Source organism: Cavia porcellus, unplaced genomic scaffold (genome assembly GCF_034190915.1).
Source record: "Cavia porcellus strain 051 isolate PalLab524CR breed Dunkin Hartley unplaced genomic scaffold, mCavPor4.1 scaffold_27, whole genome shotgun sequence".
NCBI lineage: Eukaryota > Metazoa > Chordata > Mammalia > Rodentia > Caviidae > Cavia > Cavia porcellus.
In genome coordinates, this window is record NW_026947510.1 from 32457036 (window position 1) to 32475982 (window position 18947).

Consider the following 18947-nt stretch of genomic DNA (forward strand, 5'->3'; position numbering starts at 1 on the left):
TATTTCTAAGATGACAATATGTAATCCGTTAACTAGTGATTTCCTACTGTTCATTTTTTTTTCTGCAAATCTGTATAACTTGTACCCTTTCTCTGTTTTTTTTCTTTTCTCCTTAAATAAAATTTAAAAAAAAAGAAAAAAAGAAAAAAAAAAAACAAAAACAAAAGACATGACTTTAGAAGGACAACCTATGGGTAAATGGGGTGAAACAGCCTAAAAGGCTGTTAAAAAGAACTATAAAAACGGACTGGCAGGAGTATTTTTAGAAAATAGAGATGAAAATAATACATAAACTGACTATTTTGATTAAAAAACTATACAAATTTCTTATTGGATACATATTGTATAAATAGATATATGCCAACATATATTGAGATAAATATGTATCTCTTTGTATTTATTTATTTTACTTTGGTATTAGTAACGGAGGACAAAGAAAGGCAACAAAAACAGGTTATCCTTATGAAATTTACCTAAGGATTTAGATTGATACGAATTCTCTCAGGTTTCTGTATGATTACAGTGTGGTCAGAGTTACTTTCTTCTTTTTTTAACCTATGTTCTCACCCATCCATTGGACTGAAAATGCATTGCAAGCTTTACATGCACAAGGAATTTCTAGGTATAAGTGGTTCCCATTCTCAAGTTTTTTGTTGCTGGACACATAAGATGCGCAGAAAGAATTACGTTATATACAGGTAAATGATTTTTTAAAAAACCCAATGGAGCTGAACAGAAGTGATTTTTAGGTATGCAACCTACTTGATAAGATATTTTTGTAAATTTTTAACATGTTGAAATTTAGAATCTCTACACTGTGATTTCATAACTAGTGTTTTACATATCTTGAGAGAAAAAACGCTTCATTATGACCCTTCTTTTTTTTTTGTCTTTTTCCTTTTTTTTTTTTTAATCCATACCAAGGATCGAACATTATGTCCCTTCTAACTTAGCTTTTGCTTATTACTGGAGTGGTAAAACAGTCCCATGCCTAAGTTAACATTACACACTCAGTGGTGGTTTCAAAAGCGATAATGGGACTGAAAATTGTAAGAATATATTATACATACGTTTGTGTTGATGCTCGTGAAAATAAACCTTCTTCACTATAGGTTTTTATATAGTATTTAACATAGCACAATTGTGTAAGTACACAGTACATGCTAAGAACAATAAACGGCTGACTATACAGATTACTGGTTTATGAACCTACTACAGTTTTCTCTTTTTGTTAAACTGTACTCCTCTTTCTATTAATAAAAAATACTGTAAAACGGGAAACAGTGTTTCTCCAGTGGTAGATTGGTACGTTTTGTGCTTACTGTGTATCCTGACTGCATCAGAAAGCCACACAAAGTGGCTAATCTGTGCCATCTAGGTTAATGTATGTTGTTGCAATGATGACAAAAATCCCCTGATGACACATTTCGCAGGATGTGTCTCCACTGCAAGTAGCACATCAGAAATTATTTAATGATCTGGAAGAGGTATTAATGAGATAAATGCAATTTTTCATTTCCTCTTCATTTTTAAAGTTTGAGTTGTTTTGATTCACACATAATAATTGCCCTTCTTCCCTTCTGGTTATGCTGCACGTTCCATGGTCCTCTTACCTGGATGCATTTGGAGAGGTAGTTCAGTACAGTAGCCTTGAATGTGAAGACCTCACCGCGAACCACAGAGTAAGGCATCGTGAGCTCCACAAAGAAGGGCTGGAAGGCTCGGAGGGAGGCGGTGGGGGAAAGACCAAGCCCCGTATCACTGGGCAGGCAGAGGGCCCCTGCCTTCCACTCTGTGATGGTGTCCGGGACTGTCACTGCTACTTCAGCCACACCTGATGAGCTAGGAAGGTGGTGATGTTAGGGACAGAAAGAAGCTGATGAACTGGTTATTGCTGAAATGTTAACTGATAAGCATGACCTAATGGTACACTTTTGAGCCCTCTCCAAAGTTATAGAAAATGATCGGTGTATTCAGGGGTCAAGGTAGAAAACTAAAGGCCTTTTGATAGCTCTGCTTTTCCAACTGTAATCACCCTCTCACACCACCTCAAACTCTGGGCTGTTCACCATTATTAATCCCTTATTAGCATGTTTTGAAAGTCTGTATCATTGTTTTTGCTGTTTTCCCCTTTAAAATAAAAAGAAAGCAAAAGAATCTGAAGACAAATTTGAAATTGCCATTGAACTCATCTCGTGTAAGTACTATCTAACTACCTTATAAATTATAATTCTCCACAGCGGCACAACTGCCTGCCTGGCAAGCACAAGGTCATGAATTCCATCCCCAGTATCAAAATAAATAAATTATAATTCTCCAAATAGTTTACTTTATGCAGGCTTGTCAGTGCTTAATTGTAATTATAGCATAATTATTACATTTGCTTTACAGGATAGACAAGAATACAAATATTTATTACTGGTGCTTTGACATAATTAGGCCACAGCTTTGTAAATTATCCTTTCTTTCCTTTCATTGAGATAAATTAATTAGAAAAATAGATGAAAGTTTATCAACATACATATAGTCTTTTCCTTTTTCCCTTTCCCCTATCCCAGTAGTTCTGTTCTTTTGAACTTTATTTCCCTTTCATTATTACAATACCTAATGTATATTTTGGATTTTATTACTTTTTATGATGTTTATTTTTTATACTGGGGAGACAATATGATATTTATACATGTGAGTTTGATTTTTTTCACTTATGAGTATGGTCTCAAGTTGCCTCCATTTATCTATAAAAGACTCAAGATTATCCTTTTTTATAACTCAGAAATATTCCATTGTATAAAAAAAAACCACATCTTTTTTATCCACTCTGTGGTTGATGGGCATTTTGGTTGTTTCCAAGATTTAGCTATTACAAATCATGCTACTACAAACATGGGTGTACAGCTAGTTCTGAGATAACAATATACAATACATTAACTAATGTTAATTCCCTACTTTTTTTCTCTTTGAAATTCTGTATCATTTCTATCCTATATTTGTATTGCTTTTTAAAATAAAAAATTTTAAAAATAGATGAAAGTAATAAAATAACGTTTTCATATCCAAAGCAGATTATTCAAATGAAAGTTACTTACTTCACCTCTACCAAGTCCCAGATCCATGTTTCAGGAAAGTAGGTTCGCACAGTCTCACTGAGTGGCTTTTCATCTACTTCTGCAGGAACCGTATGGTCGGTGTACTTTATAGCCACTACAAATGTCACAGTGAAAGAGAAAAATATTTCTTTGAGCCTATTTGCATACTACATTGATATGCACATGTCTTCACTTGCTGGCATTAAAATATTATAAATACAGCTGAACAGGAAACTATGTGTTTATCCAATTTTGTTGAGTTAAATCTTTGTCAAAAGTAGAAACTGTAAAATCTTTAAGAAAGCAGACCCTAGTGTAGCTGAAGCTGCAAGGAAAGATGAAGTCGATTTACTTGGGTTGAAGAGAGAGTGAATACTTCTAAAAAAAAAAAAATGTAGGGCTTTTACTCCAGAGGGAAAGAAAAGTCACAACAGTGACTTTCACAAAGATATCATGTATCTTTAGAATAAATAATTTGATATCTAATGACCAGAGCCAACATTATCAGTTGAGTCTGCTAATATTTTTCTTTTATAGACATATCTATCAAACCTGGTATCTTAAATTATCTGTACAATTAATATAAAAAGAAAAATGGAAAAAATATAAACTATGAACCAAAAGCCACACACTCATTCACAAAATCCCTAACAAGTATTTTTCTTTGATGAAGCGAAAGAAACCTACAATGGGAAAAAAGCCAGCATCTCCCAAGAATCTGCCATGCCAGGCCTTGGAGGACCCAACAAGAAATCAACGATCCAGCCTTCCTGGTAAGCAGCACAAGCTGCATGGGTACCAAGGGAAAAGTTACCATTGCTGGAGAATCCTCCATGCCAAGTCTTGGGGGACCAACCAAGAAATCAATAATCCAGCCTTCCTGGTAAGTAGCACAAGCCTACTGGTACACCAGTTGAGAATCAACACCCTGTTCCGCCCCATTAGCAAGCAGATGGTTTTGAGGACAGCCCTGAGTTGATAGCAACTAAGATACTAAAGAATCTAAATACTTGAATTGTTAAATTGAGAATGCAGGCTTGGGGCCAGCAGTATGAGCATCCCTCCAGAGGATGACAGTATGCAGTATAGCAAATATAGGGGATTTCCTTCTATCTTGTCTTTGAAATCCAATTCTGTTTTTGTTGTTTTGTTTTGTTCTTATTCATTCTGCTTTACTGAATATTCTGTTTTGATTGGTTTTATTCTGTTTTCTTTTTGGTTTGATTTTTCTATGGCCAATGAAATGGACAACTATTGTGAAGATAAAAAGATAAGATATACTATGGAAGCTATTATTGTTTTCCCAGGATCCTGCTCTAAAGTTCTATACCAATTTTGCTTCGTTGTCTTCATTAGATTTGTTCTGTGTTGCTTTGTTGTATTTTACTATCTTTAAAATTAAAAAAATTTTTAAAGAAACCTACAACACAAGAATCAAAATATTGGCTTGGATTTCTACTGGCATGTAATGAAAATCAGGACTGGTAACAAAGGTCTTGTTTAATTTTCTTAAAACACTTGCATACACAGATTCAGAGTTAAGGATTCTCGCCAAGTATTGTATTTTATAATTGACTTATTTTCAGAAATAGCTTGTGAAGAGCAGTTGCAATGAAGAAGCTCCTTCCAGAGATTACTTCTCCTTATTATTCATGCAAAAGTTTTGGCATTTATATAGCTTCATGTTCCCGAGTCCTTCTCTATAAAGGGCACCAAACTTTTAACTTTCTCTCTTACTTTCTATTTGACTTCCATAGTCAATGGATCTGGTGTCTCAATTTTTCTTTCAGTAGTTGAAGCTCTAAGCAATGTCAAGTCAATTATTCATTAATTAGAGGGGCTGTAGTGCCTAAGGCTGCTGATTTTTCTAGGAAATTTTAAAATATTTCACGTAGTAGGAGTACAAAAAAAAGCAGGAGTAGCTATTCTAATTTCAAATAAAGTGGATTTCCATCCAAAACTGATCACAAGAGGGAAAAAAGTCACTATGTATAAATTAAGGTAATAACTCAACATGAAAAGATAATAATTATGAACATATATGCATCAAATACTACCAAACATACATCAACACAATTATAGTGGGGGACCTCAATAATCCACTTTCACTAATAAATAACTGAATGAAAAATCAAGAAATATAAACCAAATCTTCAAACACATAAATTTAATAGGTATCTACCAAATATTCCACCAAAAAAAAATAGAACACACATTCTTCTCAACAGCACATGGGACTTCATCCAAAATAGACCACATGCTAGCCTATAAAACATGCTTCAGTAAACACAAAAAAATTATAATTATCCTGTGTATATTCTCAAGTCAGTGCAAAAGACTAGAAGTCAACAGCAAACAAGAACATAGAGATTAAGCAAACATATGAACATCAAACAGCACCCTTTTGAATAATCAGTGTGTCAAGAAGAAATCAAAGAAATTAGTTCCTAGAATCAAATGATAATCCCAGTATGACATAACAGAGCCTATAGGATACAATAAAAGCCATCCTAGGTTGAAAAGTTATAACTGTGAAGACTATATTCAGAAAAACAAAGGGATTCACAATAAATATCATAATGATGTGCTTCAGAGTTCAACATAAGCAAGAATAATCCATAGACCAACTCCTGGCTTACCAAAAAAAGGAAAGAAAGCCTCCAAGTAAATGCAATGAGAAATGAGAAAAAGCACAATGGACACTGCCAAAAGACAGAAAATTATTTATAACTATTTTGAGAAACTGCCTTCCAATAAACAGGGGAATTCTGAAGAAATGGATAGATTCATGAATACATTTTTTATTATATATGAACTACTAAGATGGAACCAAAAATGTACAAAAATCCTAAATATTCCAATAACAAACAATGAAAGAAGTAATTAAGTACTGAAGAAGTAATTAAAAACAAACTACCAAGAAAAGCTTAAGAATTCACTGCTGAATTATGGGAGAATTTTAGGGAAGATCTAATGCCATTAGTCTTCAAACACTTTAATGATACTGAAAAAGAGCAAGTACTCTAAAAATCATTCCTAAAATCTCATATTACTCTGATTCCTAAACTAGCAAATGACCCAACCAAAAATGAGAACTACAGGCAAATCTCTTAATGAAAGTAGATGCAAAAATCCTCAACAAAATACTGAAAAGCAAGATGGAAGAAATCATCAAAATGATGATACCCCATGACCAAGTAAGATTCATTCCAGGGATGCAGGAATGGTTCACCACATGCAAATCAATAAGTTTAATTTATTACATGAACATCCTCAATAGATGAAGAAAAAGCCCTTGGAAAAAATCAAATATCCACTCATTATGAAAAAAAAACTGAAGAAAATAGATGTAAAAGTTTTTATCTCAAACTGATAAAAGCTATATACAGCAAACCAATAGGCAACATCATATTAAATGGAGAAAAGTTGAAGGCTTTATGCTCAAAATCAGGAACAAGATAAGACTGTCTGCTATCACTATACCTGTTCAATATAGTCCTGAAAACATTACTTAGAGCAATCAGGCAACAGAAAGAAATACAATGGATGTGTCTATGAAAGGGAAGAAGTTAACATTATTTGAAGATCACATGATCCTCTTCATAGAAGATCCCCAAAAACTCCATAAGATTATTCCTAGAATTAATAACTAAATTAATTTGAGAAACACTACACAGGAGAATACAAAGTCAATACAGAAAAATTAACAGTGTCCCTGTCAATACCATTAATAATAGCATCAAAAAATAAATATTTCATAATTAACCTAAGGATGTAAAAGACATCTACAATAAAAATTACAGGAATCTGAAAAAGGAAATCAAAGAAGATATAAGAAAACGGAAAGCTAACCCTTGTTTTGGATAGGCAGATCAATATAGTCAAAAGGATCACACCTCCAAAACTAAGATATAGATTTAATGCAATTCCATTCAAAATAAACATAGCAATTACTCACATAACTGGAGAAAACAGTTCTAAAATTCATATGGAACCAGAAGAGACACAGAAAGAGTAAAAGCAGTCTTGAACAAGAGCCAAGGAAGTAGGCATCACAATCTCAGACTTCAGGTTATATTACAAAAATACAAGGGTAAAAACAGTGTGATATAGGGAAGGACTCAAACATATGATCAATAGAACAGAATAGAGGATGCATAAACATTCAGCTGTCTGAACTTTGACAAAGGGATCAGAAACATATGTTGAAAGAACGTTAGTCCTTTGACCAAATGGTGCTAAGAAATGGTGGTGCTAAGAAAATGGTGCTAAGAAAATCTGCTATGTACATGCATAAGAATACATCTAGATCCATATATTTTACCATGTATGAAACTAACATCAAAATGAACAAAATATCTTAACATTAAAATTGAACTATCTTCTGGAAGGTAAAATAGGTAATGCTGTTGAAGATATACATGTAGCCCAAGACTTTTTGAACAGAACCCCAATTGCACAAGAAATATGTAATACCAAGAAACAACAAATAATATCATATTAAATTTAAAAGCTCCTTCATGAAAGAAATAACTAACAGTGTGTAGAGACAAATTGAAGAATGGAAAAAGTTGTCAGCTATTCCATGGGCAGAGAACTAAATATCTTTAAAAAGAACACAAAAAATTAGACCCTACCCCAAGAAAATGAAAGATCCTGTCAAAATGGAAAACTCACCAAAGAAAAGGTTTTAAAAATCAATAAGTACATGAAAACTGTTCAACACTTCTGGCCTTTACAAAACTGTAAATTAAAATAACATTAAGATTCCATCTTACTCCAGAAAGAAAGGCTATTATCAAGAAATCAAAAAAATAATAAATGCAGGTGAGGATGCAGGTGGAGGGAAGACCCTCAGTTGATGGACACTTGGGTTGTTTCCAAGATCTGGCAATCACAAATTGTGCTGCTATAAACATAGGTGCACATATATCACTGTGGTATGATGCTTTCAGTTCTTCTGGGAATATGCCTAGAAGTGGAATAGCTGGAACAAATGGGACTTCTAATCCCAGCTTTTTGAGAAATCTGCAGACTGACATCCACAAAGGTTGTACCACTCTACACTCCCACCAACAGTGTAAGAGACTTCCTTTTTCCCCACAGCCTCTCCAGCACTTGTTGTTGTTGGTTTCCTTGATCCTAGCCATTCTTTCAGGAGTGACATAGAATCTCAGTGTGGTTTCAATGATCATTTCCCTAATGACCAATGATGACAAACATTTTTTAATGTATTTATTTGCCACTTGTAATTCATCTGAGAAGTGTGCATTCATCTCAGATGCCCATTTTTGGATTCGGTCTGTGAATTTTGGGGGTCTGAGATTTTTTAATTCTTTATATGTTTTAGACAAAACTCCCTTGTCTGAGGGGGAGTTCACTAAGATACTTTCCCAGTTTGTGGGTTTTCTTTTCACTATGCTGGAGATTTGTTTTTTACTTGCAGAAACTTTTTAATAAGAGGTGGTCCCAGTTATTAATTCTGGGAAGTATTTCTCGTGCAGTTTGAGTCCTGTTCACGAATGCTCTACCTACCCCTATGTCTTCAAGGATTCTACCTAATTTTTCTTCCAATAGATTTAGTATTTCTGTTTTAATATTCAGATCTTTGATCCATTTAGATTTTAATTTAGTACAGGGTGATAGGCATGGGTCTATTTTTAGTTTTTGGCAAATGGAGAGCCAGTTTTTCCAACACCATTTATTAAAGAGATTGTCGTTCTTCAGGTGAACCTGCTTGGCTCCTTTATCAAAGGTGGTGAGCATGTTTGTAGTTGTGATTGTATCTTCTAATCTATTCCATTGGTCTTCGGCTCTGTTTTGATGCCAGTACCATGTTGATTTTACTACTGTTGCTTTGTTGTATAACTTCAAGTCAGGGATTGCAATGCCTCCTGCCTTGCCTTTGCTGCTTAGAATTGCCTTTGTTATTCTAGGTCTCTTCTGGTTCCAGATGAATTTTAGGAGTGATTTCTCTACATCTATAAGGTATGTTGATGGTATTTTTATTGGGATTGCATTGAATCTGTATAACAGTTTTGAGAGAATGGCCATTTTCACAATGTTTGTTCTTCCTAACCATGAGCAAGGGAAGTCTTTCCATTTTTTTTTTTGATCATCTTCAATTTCTTCTTTCAGTGTACTATAATTTACCCTGTATAGGTCTTTCACTTCTCTTGTAAGAGTACTATTTCATTTTTTTGCTTGCTATTGTGAAGAGTGTGGCTTCTCTTATTTCTCTCTCTGTGATTTTGTTGTTAGTGTATAAGAATGCTATTGATTTTTGAGTATTGATTTTCTATCCAGCCACATTGCTGAATTTATTTATTATATCTAGGAGTCTTTCAATGGAGTTTAGGGGGTCTTCTATGTAGAGTATCATGTCATCTGCAAACAATGATAATTTAACTTCTTCTTTTCCTATCTTTACCCCTTTTATTTCTCTCTCTTGTCTAATTGCTCTGGCTAGTACTTCCAGTACTATATTAAATAGGAGTGGTGATAAAGGACCTCCTTGTCTATTGCCTGATTTTAAAGTAAAGGCTTTCAATTTTTTGCCATTTAGTATTATACTGGCTGTTGGTTTGTCATAGGTGGCCTTTATTATATTGAGGTAAAGACCATCTATTCCAATTTTCTCTAAAGTTCTTATCATGAATGAGTGTTGGACCTTATCAAAAGCTTTTTCTGCATCTATCGAAATACCCTTGTGAGTCTTACTTTTGGCTTTATTGATATGGTGGATTACATTTATTGATTTACGTATGTTGAACCACCCCTGCATTCCTGGGATGAATCCCACTTGGTCATGGTGTATGATATTCTTGATGATTTGCTGCGTCCTATTTGCCAATATTTTATTGAGGATTTTTGCATCTGTGTTCATTAGGGAGATTGGTCTGTATTTCTCTTTTTTAGTTGGGTGTTTCTCAGGTTTTGGTACTAGAGTAATATTTGCTTCCAGGAATGACTTGGGAAGGGTTCCTTCACTTTCAATTTCATTGAAGAGTTTCAGGAGTGTTGGCATTAGATCTTCTTTGTATTTCTTGTAGAATTCTGCAGTGAATCCATCTGGGCCTGGTCTCTTCTTTGTAGGTAAGGAATTAATTACATGTTCAATTTCATTGATAGAGTTGGGTTATTCAGCAGTTTTACATCCTGTAGATCTAGCTTTGGTACTTCATATGTTTCTAAGAATCTGTCTATTTCTTCTGTGTTATCAAACCTTTGAGAGTAGAGGTTCTCAAAATAGGTGTTGATGATCTTCTATATTTCTGTAGAGTCTCTAGTGATTTCACCTTTTTTGTTTCTTATTGCATGAATTTGAGCTTTTTCTTCCGTTTTTTTAATATGGTTGGCTAGGGGCTTATTGATTTTATTTATTCTTTCAAAGAACCAACTTTTTGATTCATTGATTTGTTGGATTGTTTTCTTAGTCTCTATTGCATTGATTTCTGCTCTGATTTTTATAATTTCCTCTATTCTTTTGGCTTTGGGCTTGACTTGCTCTTCTTTTTCTAGCTGTTTGATGTGTAGCATCTGGTTGTTTATTTGTATTCATTCTGTTTTCCTGATGTGGGAACTCAGTGCAATAAATTTTCCTCTGAGGACAGTTTTCATTGCATCCCACAGATTACAGTAAGTTGTATCTGTATCATTTTCTTGTAGGTATTGCTTAATTTCTTCTTTAATTTCCTCTGTGACCCACTGATTACTCAAGAGTATGTTATTCAGTTTCCATCTTTTTGTGAGATTTTTGCAGTATTTTTTATTGTTAATTTCTAATTTCATAGCGCTATGGTCCAATAGCAGGCAAGGGATAATTTCAACTCTTTTGCATTTATTTAAATACGTTCTGTGAGTTAATATATGGTCTGTTTTAGATAATGTCCCATGTACTGCTGGGAAGAATGTGTATTCTGTTGTTGTTGGGTGGAATACTCTGTATATGTCTATTAAGTCCATTTGTTCACAGGTATGATTCAGTTATTTTGTTTCTTTCTTGATTTTCTGTCTGGTTGATCTGTCCATTGGTGTCAATGGTGTGTTAAGATCTCCTGTTAGAATTGTGTTACTGCTGATTTGGTTTTTCATTTCTGTTAGTACTTGTTTTATATAACTGGCTGCTCTGGACTTTGGTGCATATATATTTAAGATAGTTATCTCTTCCTCTTGGAGTTTTCCCCTAACCAGTATGTAGTGACCTTCTTTATCCCTTCTGATTTTTATTGGCTTGAAGTTCACTTTTCTGCAAACAGAATAGCTACCCCCGCATTTTTAGGGGGTTTCTGTTGCATGAAGTATTGTTTTCCATCCTTTGACTTTCAGTCTGTGAGTATCCTTTTGGGTTAGATGGGTTTCTTGTAGACAGCATATGGTTGGATTTTGTTTCTTGATTCATTCTGCCAGTCTGTTTCTTTTAATTGGTGTATTGAGACCATTTACATTAATAGTTAGAAATGTTATATATTGGTTTATTGTTGGCATGTTATCTTTCGCTGTTGCATGTTTACCTTTCTGCTCTGTTTAATTGCCTGCTTTGTTTAGTGGTTTTTTTCCTAAATGTATCTATGCTATCTTTCAGTATACTTTGCAGGGTTGGCTTGGTGATCAGGAAGTTTTTCAGCTGATCTTTGTCATGGAAGTGTCTTATTTCTCCATCGATTTTGAATGACAGTTTTGCAGGGTACATCAGCCTAGGTTGGAAATCATTTTCCTTTAGGATATGAAATACTTCACTCCATGCTCTTCTTGACTTTATTGTTTGTGCTGAGAAGTCTGCTCTGATTCTGATAGGTTTTCCTTTATAGGTCATCTGTCTTTTCCCTCTGACAGCCTTTAATATTCTATTTTTTGTTCAATTTCTGAGATGGTCATTATTATATGTCTGGGTGTAGATTTATTTTGGTTATGGCTATTTGGAGTTCTATATGCTTCATTGATTTTGATATCAGTTTCCAATCTCGTTTTGGGAAATTTTCAGCTATTACTTCTCTAAATATCCTCTTGACATCCTTTATGTTGTCCCCTTCTTTTTCATTTATCCCTATCAACCTTATGTTGTTTCTCTTTACATCATCTTGCAGGTGTTAAATTGTAATTTCCTGATTTCTTGTTATTTTTAAAAGATCTTTTCTTTCCAGTTCACTGGATGCAATCTTGTCTCTCAGGTCTGACATTCTATCTTCACATTCATTGAGGAGGTTTTTACAACTTTCAATGGAGTTTTTGATTTCCTGTATATGTCTTTGCATCTCTTTTATGTATTCTGTTTGTTTCTTATATTGTTCATCCAGGAATTCTATCTTTTTGTTTAGTTCCTCCAAATTTTTAACTGCGTCTTCTTTAGCTATGTTTAGCATCTGCTTCATTTCTCTTATCATTTCTTCTTTTACCTGAGAGATTATTTCTAGTTTGAATTCCTTTAAGGCTTCCCAGAGTTGCTTCTTTATTTCAGTTACTATTATTTCAGGTATTTCAGTTATGTGGCATGTGTTTTCTTCTATGCACATGGCTCCTAGGCTTTCTTGGGGTGGGCTGGATTTTTGAGATTGCATTTTGGTCTTTCATTTTGTCATTTTCCTGTATTTTGGAGCTTCAAGTGTTGTTCCAGGTGTGGGAGAGAGTTATTCCAGCCTGGGATGGGCTTCCCTGCGGTGGCCCCACTCACTGAACCTGGCAGGGAACTGGCGTGTTCCCCAGGCCAGGAAGAGAGTTCCCTCAGGCTGGGCGGGATTCCCAGCTGCTGCTGCTCCACTCACCAGTCCAGTAGGGAGCCCACCTGGTCCCTAGGTCAGGAAGAACCATTTGTAATAATTTTTGCAATCATTAATCTTGCTCTGTAAAATCACCGCTCTATTCTTTGATCTTTCTGTTTGTTTGTTTGTTTGTTTGTTTGTTTTTGTTTCTTGAAACACTATGTAGTTCAGGGTGGCCTTGAACTCACTATGTAGCCCAGAATGGCTTCAAACTCATGGGGATCCTCTTGCCTCAGTCTCCTAAGCAGTGGGATCACAAGCATGCACCAACACAACTGACTTCATTTTCTACAAATAATGTTACCTTCAGTTTTTAACCAATTATTTCACAGTGTTCACTTTAAAGTCTTAACATTATTTTTGCATTAAAATTGGCTACCTTTATTAATGATATCCCCCATGCCTTTATCTCATTTTGATTGGTGGAGGAGGGCTTCTTTCTTCACCGACTAAATGTGACCTACAATTGAATCAAGGTTAGTACTATACTGTTTATATGAAATATCATCAAATGCTTTTGTATTTAGTGTTCAAATAGATTCAAAATGGGTCATTCACCTTCCTTTCATAATCTAACTATTTATCTGTCACTATTCATAAAGTGCTAAATTCTGACACTTTTGTATGTTCAACTATTTCAAAACTTACTCTTTGTATCTCTGCCAAAAGCAGCTTTGGCTTCTTTGATGATCTTGGTACCTCTAAGATTGTCTTTCTTTTTTTTTTTAAATTTATACCTTTTTTATTTAAGGAGAAAAAGAAAAAGGGTACAAGTAATACAAAATTTTAAAAATAAACAATAAGAAATGATTAGTTAATAGATTACATATTCTCATCTTAGAAACAGTTGTTCAAGTTACAAAATTAAAGCATATAAAGTGGACTTTCAAACAGTGAAAGTGCAAACAGTTTTGTTCAGTGATCCAAAAAAACTCAGTAATATGGTTATCTATCTTATACACTTAAACATATATGCAGTTATAACCTTTAGAGCACTTTCTTTGCTTTTCTTTGGTACAATGACAATTACACATTTTGGGTTTATTACTCCCACAGTTCTTATTACTTTTTTTGAAGAGAGTAAAACCAAATGCAACATATCACAACAGAGTCAGTTCAATCAAAAGGATGGACATAATAGATAATGTAAAAACAAAATACAAGGTGAGCAACAATGGTTACCATACTGCCCTTCCTATTTTAAGAAGAATTGCCAGTTATAATAAAATTGAACAAAACAGTAAAGAATAAAACCAAAGCATTGGAGACATTACAGGACTTTAAAAGAAGATAATAGTCAACTAGAATGCAGGTCATAACGAATCTTATTGTCTTCATGGTTGTTGCCTGTACTTTTGAACTTGGTACTATCAAGCAAAGTGGAATAGGGGAAAATCAGTCAAAACAAGATGGTGAGGACAATACAGGATTTCAAATCAAGTTAATAGGAAAACAAAGTAGGTTACTATAATGTATACTACTATTTTTATTTATTTTTCCCTTAATTAAAAGATAAAAATAAAAATTAAATATTTTTTTAAAAGGGAGGGATTGAGATAAGAGTGGGCATAACAACAGATCAGCGCAGGTCAAAACATAACCATTTAAGCAAAATAGTGTTTCAGCACAAGATATCCTGACATAAAAATAGTTACCATAGTGTCTCTTTCCTTGAAATCTTTGAGTATAACTTCGTATACTGTAGCACCAAACGTATCAAGACACTATAAAACCATTCAAGAGAATGACATTATTACATGGTATTTAGAACCAATTAACAGAAAATGAACAATGGTTTCTGTATAATCGCCTTGTCTATAAAAGTTTTTACTTATATTATCATATATAATAAAATCCAATAAGATACAACTTTTTAAGACCAATGGAGACAGAAAAATACAAGTTTGATGAGACTTCAAAACAAGATGATACTAAATCAGCACTAGCTATTATGATGTCGTTTTCTCCAAAATGTTCCTACCATCCGATCTTCTCTGCCTCATTTCTGTTGAGCTCTTTTTCTGTCATTAGTTGTCAGTTTGTCTTCTTCATTTAGCTTTCTGCTCCATTCATTGTGGCCTCTCTGCCACTATTTCTGGAATCTTGGTATTTTCCTTTTTTAGAATGTCCTGCAGTATTCTCTATAGAGTTGAATTAGTGGTTGCAAATTCACCAGTTCCTCTTTATCCTGGAAGCACCTTGTTTTTCCATCCATTTCTAGGGTCAGTTGTAAAGGACATACCAATCTTGGCTGGAGGTTATTATCTTTCTGAATTATTTCCCCCCACACTCTTCATGATTTGATGGTTTGTGCTGAGAAGTCTGCTGTAATTCTGATGGGTGTTCCCTTGTAAGTGATCTGTTTCTTGTCTCTGATGGCTTTTAATATTCTGTTCTTATATTGAATTTCTGGAATTTTGATTATTATATGCCTGGGTGTAGCTCTGTTTGGGTTGTAGGTGGGTGGAGTCCTGTATGCCTCATACATCTGAGTATCTTTACCATTTGCTAAATTAGGAAAATTCTCTTGGATTATTTCTGTGAATAGCTTTTGTAGTCCATTTGTTTGTGTCCCTACTTCTTCTTTTATATTCTTAATTCTTAAGTTATAGATTCTCTTATCATCTTCTAGCCTTTGTATTGTTGTTGTTTGTTTTTTGTTATTTTTAAGAAGTTTTTCATTTCATGCTCCCATATTACAAATCTACTCTCCAATTCAGATAATCTATCCTAGTTTCTTTCAAGATATTATGCCAGTTTTTGATAGAGTTTTTAGTTTCCTGCTAATCTCTTTGAACCTGCTTCACGTATTCTATGTTTTCTCTATTTTCTCCATCAAACAATCCTCCCCTTTTTTTCTGTTCTTCCATTCCACCATCTGTTTTTTCTTGGGCAGTGCTTAGCATTTGTCTAACTATTCTACTTATATCTTATTTCAGGTATTAATAACTTCATTCTTGAACTCATCTATGAGGCTCTGGAGATAGCGCTTTATGTCTATTGGTGCTGTGTCTGATATTGCATGTTTCTCAGGATTGGGGCCAAGGACTCTTTCCCATATTTTTTGTTCCTTTTATACAAGCATATATAGGAGGCCCAGTTTCTTTCTTTGTCAGTTACAATTTGTTTGAATTGCGCTGGCTAGGTATCCCTGCCCACTGCAGTGTACTAGGGAGACACAGACCTGAGCAGCCAATGCTGGGTCCACTCCTCCAGGTCAATCTACCGAAGGCTTCACTGCTAGGGTGCACCTCTAGGCACTGGGACCTGGTTTAGGCTAGCTTACTGGGTCTTAGTCAGCAGCGTCACCCAAGACAGGCACTCCCCACCAAATATTGTCTTTGCGCCTCAAGGGCAAAGTGACTTCATACTCAGCAATTGGCAAGTACATGGTAAATAAGTTCTTTCCTACATTCCTAATGGAGTGTTTATTGATTTCATCTTTAGGCATAATTTAATACATATTTTCAAAGACTTTTTAAAAAGAGCAAAGTTGTCTATGTAGTGTTATGACTGAAGGTAGTATGTATTTTTTATAAAGATGTTCAACCAATATTTCCCAAGAAATCTCACTAGGGACTCAGATTAACTCACTTCTGTATATTCATATACATCTATAATCAGCTCATCCATCAAACCTGTTTTAAAGTCTTATTATTCATGTGCATTCATATTTGCAATTGCTTTGATCTTTTGTTAAACAGTCATAAAATGCATATATCAAACTAATTATGGTAAATTAAATACCCAATTTTCTGGATTGAATCTAGTTCACTCTGAACTTGAGTCCTTTTACTTCCCTTTACGCTTTATCTTGGAGCCTAATCACACTTATATCCCTGTGATCAACGATTTTGAGAATCCTAAGTCCAAAGCCTGCATCATCTTTGTTAGTAATGAATTTTATAAGACAATATTTTGGAAATGCTGTTTTAAACATGAATTGAATATGCAAAGAGTTCATCTGCTACACGTGTTGCTTAGATATCAAAGACTAGAGGGAACATTTCTTTCAATGGTCATTACCCTGGGGATATAGTACAATCACATCACTCACCATATGATATTTTCCATCGTATTATTAAGTATGAAGAGAATTTAATGCCAAGGATGTAGCTCAGAGGCACAGTGCCTGCCTGACAAGCACAAGGACCTGAGTTTGATTACTGGTACTGAAGAAGGAGAAGAAGAAGGAGGAAGAGGAAGAAAAAGAGGAGAAGGACAGAGGAAGAAGGAGAGGAAGCAAGACTAAATGTTTCAAAACATTGCAGATAAAATGAGGAAACAGAATGACTATATTCATTTTGTAGTGTAATTTGACATTTATTTTGGTACTTTTTCTTTACTTCAAATGATTTTTTCCACCAATTTCTACCTCCTATACACTTGCAAAAATTCTCTTTATTCCAAATTAGTCATCCAAAGTTATCTGGACAATAAGGGTCAAGGACAAGACTGGGGCCATTTGTTTTGATTGGTTAGACAATTAATTGCCATTCAACAAACAAAAACAAAACAAAAAAGATAGTAAGTTAACATATAGTAATTATTAAAGCACGTATATAAAACATACAATAAATGAATAACTATGACGCATAAAAAAGCTGTTTGCAATGTTTTGATGACTAATTTGTCAATTTACCCATGTAATATTGGCTTCTTTTCCATTGATATGAACAACATAACTGATCTACCATTTTATTTTCATCATCCTTGTTAATTAATTCAATTTCCACTATTCCAAAACAAGCTGGTTTATCATCTTACCTGCTTGTGGAAATAACAGATCATCAGGACATAAGTTAGGATCTCTGATCTTCAAGTTAGTGAATATGTTTAAGCCCATGCTCTGAAAAGACAATGATTATCCAATCAAATGTAAACAGTTAAAAATTATGTAAAAAGATTAGAATACCTATCCGGGACATAACTTTACATATCATAAAGAACAGCTCTTGGAGATGTGTTTCTCATGCTCGCTGAGTACAACTGTATAAAGTTCAGTGTTGTAGAAGCAGAGAATATGTTTAAAAGAAAAAGAAGACAAATGTTTGTCTTGCTCTTGGCTCTGGCACAAACAGCTCTGTTACAAAGCAAGCCACTGAAACTCTCTATGTCTGTTTCCTTAACAGAAAAAAAAAGTCTAAATTGGGCAATTTCTAAGGTTCTTTTTTTTCTACGTGATATTAGAGAGCAAACCCAGGGTTTTGCTCATGGTGGGTAATCGTTCTGCCACTGAGCTACCTCAGTAGCCTCACTCTTGAAATTCATTGCCAATATACTGTGTTAATTTTAAATAATTAACAGGGAAGAATATTCGTTAACAATCTAGGTTTTACCTCTATGAATTTGAAAGTATCCTTGTCATTTCTGTGTAATGATGAGTACTTGATTTTATCATAATTTATGTCTTTACAATTTTCTGGGAAGTTAGCCAACCAATTTAAATCTGAAGAGGAGTCAGTGTCCTTTATACTCAGCAGATTATATATCTGTGAAAGACAAGAAACAAATGGCAAAATCTCTTTTCCTGGATAATACACTAACCAAAAAGAATCACTATGGTCACTATTATAAATCACTTCTTAAGTCTGTTCATAATTTAGTAGCGATTTTCTAGATACTTTGTTTTGGTGTTTCATTCTGAAGGTGATTATCATCTTCAAGAAAAAGTAAAAATTTTCCCATCCAAGAATCACATTAACATCAAGAGAAATTTAAAATTCTGGTTCTTACGTTTGAGAAAAATTATATTTATAGTGCTATTAATGTAAAATATATTAAATCTGTGTTAGTAGATTTATAAAATATCAGTTAACCAATAAATATAAAATATCAAGGTCACACTTTTTAGTTCAATATTGATTTTTTTTAAAAAATGACAGATGGATTAATCAAAGTATAAGTAACTAAAAAAGATCTGACAAGAGAATTCTCTGATTTTTGTTTTCTTTAAATAGCCACCTTCCCAAACAAGGGGATGGGGGGAACCTCCCTCTTTAATAACATTAGCATGCATTTAATTCTCCAAATACAATTCATGAAATTCAAAAAGAGGAATTACAAATGATTTGGCCAAATGGAACAATAATGAAACTACATG

General features: G+C 34.1%; 1 protein-coding gene across 1 annotated transcript in view; it reads right to left on the reverse strand.

Moving 5' to 3' along the window:
- The window catches only part of Mug1 (murinoglobulin 1), a gene marked incomplete at its 5' end in the record, with an annotated part of 84676 nt that overhangs the window by 17695 nt on the left and 48034 nt on the right, over positions 1-18947 (reverse strand). Inside the window, 4 exon segments of the mRNA NM_001173061.1 lie at positions 1614-1842; positions 3087-3201; positions 17612-17693; positions 18184-18336. Coding sequence (NP_001166532.1) covers positions 1614-1842; positions 3087-3201; positions 17612-17693; positions 18184-18336 — 579 coding nt within the window.